At 43.4% G+C, this 13102-nt stretch overlaps 2 protein-coding genes across 2 annotated transcripts; both read right to left on the bottom strand.

Moving 5' to 3' along the window:
* Nucleotides 1-273: 273 nt before the first annotated feature.
* LOC119646967 lies at nucleotides 274-786 on the bottom strand. The gene is made up of 2 exons (XM_038047668.1): nucleotides 533-786; nucleotides 274-476 (listed from the first exon to the last, which is right to left on the bottom strand). The coding sequence occupies exons 1-2, from the start codon at nucleotides 729-731 to the stop codon at nucleotides 307-309; spliced, it is 369 nt and encodes a 122-aa protein (XP_037903596.1). The 5' UTR covers nucleotides 732-786; the 3' UTR covers nucleotides 274-306.
* A 304-nt stretch (nucleotides 787-1090) lies between these two features.
* On the bottom strand, nucleotides 1091-1763 carry LOC119659808 (proteasome maturation protein). The gene is made up of 3 exons (XM_038068084.1): nucleotides 1660-1763; nucleotides 1327-1592; nucleotides 1091-1260 (listed from the first exon to the last, which is right to left on the bottom strand). The coding sequence occupies exons 1-3, from the start codon at nucleotides 1660-1662 to the stop codon at nucleotides 1128-1130; spliced, it is 402 nt and encodes a 133-aa protein (XP_037924012.1). The 5' UTR covers nucleotides 1663-1763; the 3' UTR covers nucleotides 1091-1127.
* Between the last annotated feature and the right edge of the window lie 11339 nt (nucleotides 1764-13102).

The raw sequence follows: 13102 nt of genomic DNA, 5'->3' as shown, positions 1-13102 counted from the left end.
AGATTTCCAGAATCGCCACTAGACCAGAGCCTCCTCCCCTAATAGATTTGACCACCTTACGGAACGTACCCTTGCCGGTTGTTCTTTGATTCAATTCAGTGAGGACGGTTTAATGTGCAGATTCCCTTCTTTGTTTCCTCGCCTTTTCCTTTGTTATTCCGAAGAGTACACCCACCCTTGCCCTGAAACTTACAATGCATCATACAATAAATCACAAGGCTACAGAATGGGGGCACAAAACCCAATCTTGCACAAGACATCCATCCATCTATCCTCTCCAAAAGTAATCATTTACATATGTGCAAATTAATAACAACAAACATAAAAGCTGCTTCCACTTACTTGACACGTTGTAGGCTCATTTGCTTTCAGGTACTTCTGCACTTCTTCACAAACGCATTCAACATGCGGCATTTTAAAGGCTAATTGAAGACACTCCTGTATCACTGTTGCAAAGCACGGGACAGTGGAAATGCCTGAAGAAGATAGCGTTATCAATATTTACACTTATTCAAAAAAATGTAACTCTTACCATGCGCAGTGCAAAAATTACTTATGATATCCTCTTCATAGTTAGTAACGGCACCAGAGCATTTCGTCATATTTATGCCTTCGAAAATATCTAAATTTATACTGTCAGATATGCAAACAGTCTTAAATAGAAACTGCTTCAATCGTTGATCATTTTGCTGTTGTGGAATGAAATTTATATAGACATTTAGGAATTGCATTTGCTCCACGTTGGTCCAAACTTCAAACCCCAATGAGAATGAATTTTTGTTCGTGTGCGACTTAATTGTTGTACCAGCATCTAAAGGTTTAAATTTTTTTCTCTAATTCTCGGCTTTGTTACGTTCCACTTTTTGAATGATCTGAAACGTGCTAGAATTGTAATGTTGCTCAGGGAAACTGAGTGTCTATGAACGAATCACACAATACTGCCCAAGAGGAACAAGACCTTGACTACACATATTTTAACATTTTCTGCGGTCTCCAGCCCGGCCTCACGTTATCTGAATGTGGGAACCCGTGGCAAAGCTTTTCCGATTTGACTAGCCAGGCGTCCCTTTATATAAATAAAACAACTGCATACAAACTATCACCCAAATTTATTAAATTTATGAATTCTAATAAATTCCCAAACTGCGTTCAACGACTGCGTGCGGTTGCCTCATCACCTCATGCATATCCTCAGTGGCCAGGAAATCAGAGAACTCCACCAGTTCATCTCTACCAAGGAGAACATCTCTCTGGAAATTACTTTAGAAAGAAAAAAATAAAACTAAATAAACTGAACCTTTCCAACAGGAACATGTGGGCCCTTACCTGGACGGCAAAAATGGCAAACGACCCACTTTGTTCGCCGCCCGCAATTCCATTGCAAGTTTCAGCGGTGCATGCAATCCTTCACGATTTCTTAACATTTGAAAGTGCAGGTTTTGTTGATGCTTCTCATAGTTGCCTTCGGATTGCTTCAATGGGTGGACCGCCGCAATTTGAACTGCACAACTTGCATCTGATGGACCGGCGGCAGAGCCCTTCTGGATTGAGAAATTCTCCTTAGTTGCCGGTCTTACTTTGATTGAGGTATCCTATAAATAAATTGTGGAAAAAGGTTAAAGTCACTACAATTGCCGAGCACTATTTCCAACTATTTACCATCTTCTTTTAACTGCAAGCGAAAAACCCAACAATAACCAACGAAACTGTCAACTTTCCTACAATGACTTGTCACAAACTGTTTATAACCTGAATGAAGTTTGTAACAGAGAAGGCGAGAGCATTGCCAGATTAGAAAATAATTCAAAAAATCGTTACTATAATATTATAGCAAAAATGTAACGTTTTTGTTGGAAGTATACAGTCGATTAAATGCGAGCAATATTTGAATACCACGGATATTTTATACTAAAATGTGTGCTAAAGAAACATTAATATATATAGGTAAAATTCGCCATGAACATATATTCTTACAACGAAATATATTTCGAAACAACAGTTCTACATCAGCAATTTAAACAAAAAGAGTAATGAAGACAATATGGAGTATGTGTTCAAAAACTTGGTAGAAATTAAGTAACATCATAAAAGAAGTGAATGATTCACCAACAAAATGTCGGGACGTAGTAGATCTACTTAAAAATGATATTCGCAAAAACTTTATACTAACACACCTAAAAAATTGAAACTTACATTGGCACAAAGCAGTACGACTAATAAAAGTCTATTTAAAACTGGGTACAAATATATGAATGGGATACAATATTTTCGCAGATCATTAAAAAAATTGAATACATAAAAAATAAATTAAGCTCAGGGTATATGGTTTCCAAATAAAATGATGGATGTAAGCAAAAAACAGGGAGTGTATATTCATGTTTCTTACCGATTTGTTTGTGGGAAATATCGAACACTAATATCGCTTCTATTTTCTTTTGTTTCCGAGATATCACAATCTCGGCAGATGCCGGATTTTACCTAATACTAGCACTAAGTGTCAAGCATTTAAGCTCGGACGCTGGCGCTGGTGGTGGTGGCCGGTGATAGGTTAATGGGAGAATCCCTCGAGTACTCCCCGCAACATCAAACACGTATGCAGAATGGTGTACTTCTGCATGGTTTGAACCAGACTGTGAAAGTCCCAGGACATCAAGGGAAGCCGTGAGGGATTTAGGTACAATACCTGTAGCTGACAATATTATGGGAACTCAAGACGCCAAATTTCTTTGATTTCCCGAGCCAATGGCTCATAGTTCACCTTCTTCTTCACGTATTTCCGTTCAATGTTGCATTATGGGGGATAGCAACATCAATAATATACGCGGAGCGACCCGTCTTGTCAACTAACAGTACGTCAGGCTGGTTGTGTGGAGTAGAGCGATCAGTCAGAACTTGCCGGCCCCAATACATAGTGTAAGCAGAACTATCAAGTACTGTTTGCGGCTCATATCGGTAAACCGGACATGTTCCCGTGATCAGCCCAAGCTTGTATGCAAGGTTTTGATGGATAACCTTACATACAGCATTATGTCTGGTGATGTATTGCACCGGTGCAATAACAGTACAGCCAGAAATGAGATGGTCCAACGTCTCTAACGCCGAACCACACATTCTGCACTGGTCGTTCTCCACCCGGTCTTTCATGATGAGCTTTTTATAAGCTCGGGTGGCGACCACGCCGTCCTGAATGGCACACATGAACCCCTCCGTCTCAGCAAAGAAATCCCCAGCACACAGACATCTGTTCGACAAATGCAAATCGACAAATGGCTGCCAAAGACAATTCACGTGTTTACTGTGCATTGCCTTCGACTTTCATTCATCGATCCGCTCTAGGTCACCCCACTCAGAGGATTGAAAGATCGATCCTTTAAGTTAAGTGGAATCAGTCCACAGTCTGCCTTACAAACAGCTGCATGCAAGGGACTCTACTCTACTCTACTCTTTGCTGTAAAAATAAGCACGCAGCGAGTCGACTTGGCGATGATGTTGTGCCGCCGCATCAACCATGCCTCTACCTCCGATGTCACGAGGCAGGTTCATCCGCTCCACGGCAGACTTTGGATGATGCATTCGGAATTTGGACATAGTTGTCCGTATCCGCCGCTGGACGTTTTCCAGATCGGTCTTCATCCACAACAATATTCCGAATGCATAAGCCAGCGAAGGGATAGCGAATACATTCAACGCGCTTATTTTATTCTTCCCCGAGAGATGCGATTTCAGCACCAGCTTTACACGTCGCAGGAATTCGGACAGCAGAGCATCCTTCAGATCACCAACTCGAGCATGGGTTCCTTGCAGAATTCCTAGGTACTTGTAGAAGTCTATCTCGGTCATAGCTTCGATGTGGAGGTCACCAATGCTATGTCCGGCATGCGGCTCGTGATGACCTTTGCGGATAGCTTGGATTCGACACTTGTCTAATCCAAACTCCATCCGAATATCACGGCTGAACATGTCTACTATTCGCAACAGACTTCTAAGATGGTTGTCAATACCAGCATACAACTTGATGTCATCTAAGTACATCAAGTGTGTCAGTTCGCACTTAGCACGTAGGCCATATTTTATTGCAACATCATGCCCTCTAGCATCATTCAGTAGCCATGAAAGGGGGTTCAGTGACATACAAAACCAAAGGGGACTCAACGAATCTCCCTGGAAAATGCCCCTCCGTATACGGAGGGGCGCCAAAAACTTTATTAGTTTCGGATCAATGCGATACAGATGTAAGATATCGATTAGCCAGATATGCGGGACGCTGTCGAAAGCCTTGGCATAATCGATATAGCAACTAAAGAGGTTTCTTCAGCCTTTTATTGCTTGTCCTACAACTACCGACTCGATAATGAGTTGCTTTTTGTAACCTCTTGAACCGAATCAGCAGCCCTTCTGCTCCTTCAACGGAATGCTGTTTGTCTCAACGTGCGCATTGACCTTTCCGCTAATAATGGACGTTATGAATTTGTAAAGGATTAATATAATAATAATAATCGTTGCCGCAACAATCCATATTGGATCAGGACCTTGAAGTGTGTTAGAGCACTTCATTCAAAACCGTAACGGTACACTACAGTAGACTGTAGGAGACAATGTGGTCAGCATTGCGCTCGCCCGAAATTATTACCCTGATTTGAATCAGGTACTCATTCACAGCTGAGTCAACTGGTATACGACACAGTAGATCTACTATAGGCAGTACCCTTACAAAAATGACCCCACTTGCAAATGTGCTTGCAGAAGCTTATCTGTACACATCAGAGACGCTAAACAAGGAAAAGGCATAATCTTCGTCAAATCGTATTGGTAAGAGAGAGATCGGTGAGGTTTTGCTATTGTGGTACTACGGCGTGCTCACCCATATAGCAAAAAGTTGTTTCACGTATTCACTTATACATAAGCAAAAACTTGCCAATCTCACCAATAAATTGGCAAGTCCGGGCGGTATGTAAAACACAGCTGATCGTGTTTTCGGTACATCTCGCTCATGCTCAAGGGCAAAACAATTTGAAATCGTGTGTACTCGCACTGATTTCCCCCCTTGAGGGGCAAGGGGGAGTGAGGTAGCTGGCTAGTATCTAACTGTGGTATACGACGTCAAATCACGATACAAATCCCACTGCCAGTGAGATTTGAACCGCGACCTTCCGTACGACAGCCTTGTGCTCTAACCACTCAGCTATCCAGACACTTGTAAAGGGTTGGTAAGCAAGTAATCGGTCTTGTGTCTGCGTTCACACTAACGAAAAAGAAACAACAAACTTTTATTATTTCAAATAATTAATCAATGGAAACACCGCATAATTTCATTCAGACATTCTCTGATATTTCGGGAATCACTTGTTCCCTTGATCAGTGCTAACAAGTTCGCGCATCAGTGGGTTTATTAGCTATATTTATACTAGTCTAAATCTATAATACTATTCTAATTATGGCTAAATTAGTTTTTAAAGACTTATATCTAAATCCTGAAAAAGAAGAATTTCTTCTAATTTAGCCATAATTAGAATAGTATTATAGATTTAGACTAGTATAAATATAGCTTTCTGGCATTCATGAACTTTACCCTCCAATGTCCCAAGTCCATGCCCGGGTTCTGTTCACCGAGAATGCGGATGATGTCTTCTGCTGTCTTTTGAGGGCCCAGTAACCAACATCCGATATATTCTATCCTGCGCAGCTGTGTTCGCAATAATGAACTTGGGCCGACCAGTAGTGCCCCAAAAAAGGTGATTTGTCGGATTTTTTAAGAAAAATGTTATATGAAAGTATAAAAATATAAAAAATGGAATTTTTTAAATTTATTGTCTACCTTTGAGCCTCATGAGTAGAATCCATTAAAGATAGGTTTCTTTTATCGCAGAAATCGTTAACTTAGCTATCACAGAATACAGTGCAAAAATTAATGTTCCTTTAGACCTTATGAGCGTAGAACCGATCAATTATTGGGTGTAGGCTTAGGCCTGAACGTCCAGAAAATGGTTGCTCTATGTCCTTGCATAATCTTACATAATTTGTAATTAAGAATGAAAAATGTCTTCATACACGAAAGGAGACTTTTCAAGCAATTTTTTTTCAAACGCGTTTTTCCCAAAATAGATTTTAACATTTGCAGGAATTCTAACTCAAAGAGTAATGAACCGATCATTATGAAATTTGGAGGCATGATTCCTTATAAAATTATGGTGAATGTGGGGTCATATTTTTAAGGATGCTTTGTTGCATAATTTTTGCGATTTTGAGTGAAGGTCCGCCAATTTGATATTCATAGCAACTATCAGGCGTCCTGGCTTACTCCATTGCAGCAGGATCTGCCACTTATGATTTCTCTACAATAGATATTCCCCCTTTAGTGAAATTTTGTCATAATAAAAAGTATTTTTTTTTCCATTACTCAACAGCGTCGGGTATCATCAGGATAGCCTAATATCTGATCTTGGTAAATTCAAATGGGATGAACTGCTTTAACAATATATAATGAAGCCAAATAGTAGAATAAGGTATATTTTCCATTGAGTGCTCCATTCAAGCAAAGTTTGCAAGTATGCACCCTAAGATGCATCTAAATAGGATGAGTTTTCGACGGCAAAAACTCTGTTCAAGCTCCTTGCTCCTGCTATAAGCATTCCCTCGCGGGGCTGGATCAGTTCTTAGCTGCGGCTCATTATTGTTCTCTCCCTTTCTTGTTTTCTTCGCAGTTCTTCATGCCTTAGCTGTTGATGAATCATTTTCAGCTCAATTACAACTTGATTCCAAGCCTTTGTTGACTCCAACATAAACTCCACTATATGTTCAGGTGTTAAGCGCCTGTCTGCGATCGCCTCCAGCCTAGTTCGGTGCGCTGTAAACATTGGTCACTCAAATACAATCTGCTCCGCATTCTCAGTCACGTTACCACATCTTGGGCAGCATGATGATGATAACCTCCACGTCCTCTTAAAAACTGTGTTAGTTCGTAGCTTAATTCCCCGTGGTTCCTTTCAATCCATCTTCGAATGTGTAGAATGATACGGTAGGTCCAGCGGCCAGTTTGTGCCTCGTTTCATCCCTTTTGCCATTCTGCGATGGATTCCCGCCATGCTAGTTGCCAACCCAATGGTTTATCTGGCTTCAGAATAAGTGTCAGCTTTTGCAACTTCCATTGCTCGGGGAATTCTCCTGCTTTAAGGCATGCCGTAAGAACTTGGGCAAACATAACTGGTGCTGTCTTGGCTGCAACTTTCATGGTGATATTCGGGATTCCATCTGGTCCTGGGGACTTATTTTCAGCGAATTCCTCTTCTACCACTATAGGAATTTCGTTGGTTTTACATGGACTTTAGGCAGATTTGTGTAGTTGACATCCTCTGGGAAGAGAGTGTCCACTGTGTTTTGTAGTAACTTAGGACAGGTAATCTTTTTATGTCAAGTTTAAGGGCAGATCCCCATACACGCAAAACGGGGGTGTACATTTTTTGTTCACCAAATATAGTCATGTGGGGTATCAAGTGAAAGGTCTCGATTAGTACTTTTCGAAGCCGGTTCTAGTTTTGACATTAGCTGGAAAGGTGGGGAGTCCGGGGGGTCGAAAATGATCTTTCTTAGAAACTACCCAACCGAAAAATCTGAAAAAAAAGGAGGCTGCCACTATATGGTGGGGACTTCGAAATATGTTCCATACCGATATCTGTTCCAATAAAGTTGATTATACAGGGTGCGGCAGCATAACTTCCTTTCTTAAAATGCGCGCCACTCAGTTAGTTGATGTCATAGCGGAGCGCTAGTGGTCTCGTTCAAGAGGGGATATTGTAAAGTTTTGTCCCGATACGGTTCAGTCGCCATCATGCGTTGGAACAGTGAGGAGCGTGTCTTTGCCGTTGAGGTTTACTTTTCAAGCGGATGTTCGGTTATTGCAACACAGCGTGCATTTCGGAATCGCTTTAATTTAGCCCCGTTGGCTCCCGTCCCAGACCGCAAATCAATTGTTGCATGGGTCACTACATTCAGACAAACTGCCAAACCCAAACCCAAAGTCACAGTGTGATGTGCAATTTCCTCAGCCGGAATTATTGGTCCCTGGTTTTTTGAGGAAAATGAGGTTACAGTGACAGTGAATTCGGACCGATATGTAAACATGCTACAGAATTTTTTTCCCACGGCTAGAAAATTTGGATTTGGGGGACACTTGGTTCCAACAAAACGGTGCAACAGCACACACTTCAAGAGCATCGATGGCTGTTTTGAGGGAACACTTTCCAGAGCGCCTTATCTCAATTAGAGGCGATTTGGAATGGCCGGCACGCTCTCCCGATCTGTCCCCTTGTGATTTTTTTCTATGGGGTTTTTTTAAATCCCGTGTTTATGTGAACCGTCCAAGAATCCTACAAGATTTGAAGACCAACATCCAAGAAGAAATTGCCAACATAACACCTGCTATGCTAACAAGAGTCATGACAAACGCCAGAAATCGGTTTACGCAATGTATGGAGAATGGGGGACGTCACCTAACAGATTTGTTCTTCAAAACAATGTAAATAAAAACTTTACACATGTACCTACATTATAAAAAATAAATAAATATTTTCCGATGCATACAATAGTTTTTATTGAGTTTTGAAAAAAGGAAGTTATGCTGCCGCACCCTGTATAATGAAGCCAAGCAAAGTTTACACGAATGCACCATAAGATGCATCTAAATAGGATGAGTTTTCGACGGCAAAAACTCTGGATTTGTAAGGATCTGTTCAAGCTCCTTGTAGAAAGGAAATTTCATTCCATCACGGATTTCCCTATAAAGAACGTGCTCAAATAACATCCGAACCAATGAAGGTTGAGAACTAAGCAAAAAGGACATTCTTTCTTCCGCGAAAAATTTGTGCCACCACCAATCCTACTTTCATGTGCCGCTGTCAGTCAAAGGGAGGCGAATTTCCATTTTCGCGTTTGTTCCCATAACAGCCCGTTTTTTGCTGCCTTCCGAAATCTTTCAAATTTAAAGAGTCGTTTCACTTTTCACATGGACATGTTAAAATTCTTACAATGGCTTCAACTGGTTCTCTGAATTAACTTGTAGACGTTTCGGTATCACTTTGTGTACCCAAGCTAAACTCAGTTGCTAGAATCTTGGTTTTCGGGACAGGAACGAAGGGAAGACATGTCTAAATTCGAAATATCACCTCTAGTTCCATCCGAAACGGTTAAGGAGTTAATAACACAATTGACCAATTAGGCGGTTCGCTTGAGGAACATAAGGCGGATCACAGGTAGACACTCATAGATATATGCACGTATAATGTGATGTGCCACAATTGTTCGGCAATTAAGACCTCGGATTCTATTTCTATTGTACAAAAGATACAGCAGGCCGGGTTCCAGCTCCGAGTTCCAAACATGGATCCAGAAACTCGACGGGGCTAAAAAACAGCGGGCCTAGTTGATTGAAATGCTCTGGTCGGACGATAACAAACCATTCGAAGATTTTATGATGGCCGTAATAAATATCTACCATCTTCGGCCAGTTATGTACATCTTGCGGCAATAAAACAATAAATTGTAAAAAAAACTGGAAGATACGATGTGAAGCCAAGATCTTAGGCTATTTTGACAGAAATATATACGATGGGAATGTGCTCAGGTATGGAGAATTAAAATAATTATAAATTCGGTTCTTGTTTAGAACCAACCAATTAATGGCACCGGCATTAGATGGGATTATGTGAAAGATGAAGTATTTTTTTAATGGCCGCATGGTGAGGGACTCTGGGAGACGGCTTCCATCATTAATAACTACAAACATCAAAAGAATGGACGAATTTGATCAGTCCTACTAGAAGATCAAATTCCGATACCCAGCATACTTCCCATGGTTCAGTGATGATCCAATTAGATGAAGGACGGTGCATTTTTTACAATTTGGGAATTCAGCTGTTCTAATTATATCTGACCAATAATAAATAGGGATTAGTAATTTTTTCTTATGTACAGTTCAACGGTTATTCAGAAAAACTAGGGAGGAAAACAATTGGCTCAAGAAATAGCAAAAGCTGATTTTCATCCTTGTTAAGGAAAGGTCGCACCGCGTCCTTAAAGAAATATTGTGTCCATTTTGCTGGTTATAGTTTACCTATTAATCCTGTGTGGGGTTGTCAAATCTCCCATCAGGCGCGTCCCTTGCTCGGCGAATGTGTCATGGGCATGCACATGCACGCATCCGGAGATGTGCGTGTATGGGCATGCTTATGCGCAGGCCGGGTAGGTGGGAAGTAAACGCCCACCCGTGGATAAAAATTGGCTATGGGAAGGATACCCAGAAATAAAACCAAACATGGAGGAGCAGAAGAAGAATGAAGTTACGGTGCAGGGCTTCGGAAACCCATTGCCGGCGGTTTTTGGGAGTGAGCAAGCGGGCTCCCGGCCGTCGATATCCAACGACCGCAGTGCCTCAGTAGTGGGAACCTTGGCTACTCTGGCATCTAATGTTACAAGCATACGGGAGGAACTTGAACTGGCTCCAGTGATGGATCCGTCCAGAAGGAGCTCGATTTTTCGCAGATCCCCTCCCACACGGGCACAAGCCCCCGCGATCGCTACCCCCAGTGGGAAGCGTATAGCGGGAGTCTTCGATGAGGAAGAATCACTGACGCCGATTCACCCGAACGATGTTTTGGGCAATGATCAGTCTGGAGCTGCCTTTACTGCCCTTGGTAAAAAGATCATGGAGCTGTGTGAGTTTATAAAGGAGCGCAGGAACATTCACCAAAATATAAGGGCCATGATAAAAGGCATCCGTTTGACGTACGGCAAGGCCCAGGATGAACGAGTGGGGCAGTCGCCGATTGGAAAAGTGAACCAGGCAACTGAAGTAACGCCGGTTCAAAACACAAAAGGGGAGAAACCGGGGAAGAGGCTGCGCGAGAAGCTGAATGACTCAACAGGCCAGCAAACCCCGAAAAGAAAAAAGGACTCAACTCCCAAAAAGGCGGAGTTCATGAAAAGTACGTCTGAAGCTACCAGGGAAAATACTGCAGTGGCTATCTCGAGAAAAGGGATCGAACCTTCAAAGGCGGATGCGGAAGCTTGGAGGAAGGTAGAACCGCGGAAAAGAAATTATCGGAGGAAGATTAGACCGGAGGTGATTTTCATTTCCAAACGAGGCGAAGGGTCATACGCCGACATTCTCAGGAAAGTGAAGGCAGACCCCGAACTCACCAATTTGGGAGACAACGTCAGCCGTATTAGATGGTCGCAGAAGGGAGATCTTATGTTGGAACTTAAGAAATCCAAGGATGTGACCGCGGACAAATTCTTAAGCCAAATCGGGAAGACTTTAGGGCAGGAAGCCGACATAAGAGCTAGCAGGCCGGAGATCACTATAATCTGCAAAGATATAGATGAAATCACGACGAAGGAGGAGGTTCGCGAAACGTTGGAGAAACAGTTCGATCTTGCCGGACTACAAGAGTCAGCGGTGAAAACGCTAAGGAAAGCCTATGGGGGAACACAAACCGCCATCATCAGCCTACCAGTGGAGAACGCACTCAAACTGTTAGCAGCAGGGAGAGTGAGAATAGGCTGGGTTATGTGTCGCCTTAGGGAACAGGTGGCGTTAAAACGGTTCTTTAGATGCCTTGGCTTTGGTCACATTGCGAAGTCATGCACTAACCCAAATGACAGGTCAAAGCAATGCAGGAGATGCGGAGTGGAAGGCCACATCAGCAAGGACTGCGGAGCTGACCCAAATTGTCTACTGTGCAAAGGAATGCAGGGTGTGGACCATCGGTACATTGCGGGCAGCAGCAGGTGCCCGGAATACAGAAGAGCCCTTGGCACAAATCGCAGATGAGGTTGATACAAATCAACCTCAACCACTGCGAGGCGGCGCAGGATCTACTCGCGCAAACCATCCGCGAGAAAAACATCGATGTGGCCATACTAAGTGAACCATACCGAAACCGCGGTGGTAGCGTTTGGGTCAAAGACCAAACGGGCCAAGCAGTGCTATGGACTTGTGGAGAACAAGCCTTCCAGGAAATAATGGAGCACCCGGAGGAGGCCTTCATCAGAGCGAAGGTGAAGGGCATCCACATCTACAGCGGTTATGTTCCACCCAGCGCTACACTCGTCGAGTATGAGCGGATGCTTGTTGCTCTTGTTTTGGATGCAAGAGGACGTTGGCCGATCATAATAGGAGGCGATTTCAATGCGTGGGCTCTTGAATGGGGCAGCCGGATAAATAATGTCAGGGGACGTGTTCTCCTCGAAGCATTCGCGGAGCTGGACGTGGTACTGGCGAATGTTGGGTCTTCGTACACTTTCCGGGGAAGGGGCCTGGGGTCTATAGTGGACCTGACATACGTGAGTGCCACTTTAGCCAGTAGAATCGCTTGGCATGTCAGTGAGGACTATACTCACAGCGACCACCAGGCAATCTGCATAGAGATCAAGGGCGGATCGAGCTCGAAAAAGAGTTTTCGCAGAATGCCGGGTGGTATGCTTGGCTGGACAGTGAAAGCTTTCGAGGGGGACACGTTTTCCGCGATGCTCAAATCCGACATATCCCTGAATGGTACGGCTGGAGAGAAAGCCACCCAGATCACTCGATGGGTGACGGAAGCATGCGATGCTACTATGCCCAGAAGGCGATTGCTCCCCAGTAGGCAACCCAACTATTGGTGGAACAACGAAATCGCAAGTTTGCGAGCCGCATGTTTTCGGGCAAGGAGACTTTGTCAGAGGCTCAGGGGAAAACCCGGTGGTGACGGTCGAGAGGAGGCACACAAGCAATTGCGTAGCCGCCTAAAGGAAGCCATTCGGAGGAGCAAAAAGAATTGCTTCAAACAGCTGTGCGGTCATGCCGACATAAACCCTTGGGGCGAGGCTTACAGAGTGGTGATGAAAGGGCTGCAGAAATCACCCCAGGTGACCTGTCCGCGCCTCCTGAAACAGATTGTTACCACTCTGTTCCCTCACCACGAAAATAAGGGAAGGCAAATTTTTGTCCAGCTAAATAACGGCATAATACCGTCTGTAACTGTGGAGGAGCTCCGGGAAATATGTGGTAGGTTCGGTGACAACAAGGCCCCAGGTTTGGATGGCATCCCCAACCGAGCTTTGAAACTGG

This window comes from Hermetia illucens, chromosome 1 (genome assembly GCF_905115235.1).
Source record: "Hermetia illucens chromosome 1, iHerIll2.2.curated.20191125, whole genome shotgun sequence".
Taxonomy (NCBI): domain Eukaryota; kingdom Metazoa; phylum Arthropoda; class Insecta; order Diptera; family Stratiomyidae; genus Hermetia; species Hermetia illucens.
Note: the sequence above shows the minus strand (reverse complement) of the source record. Positions and strands in the feature narration are given on the sequence as shown.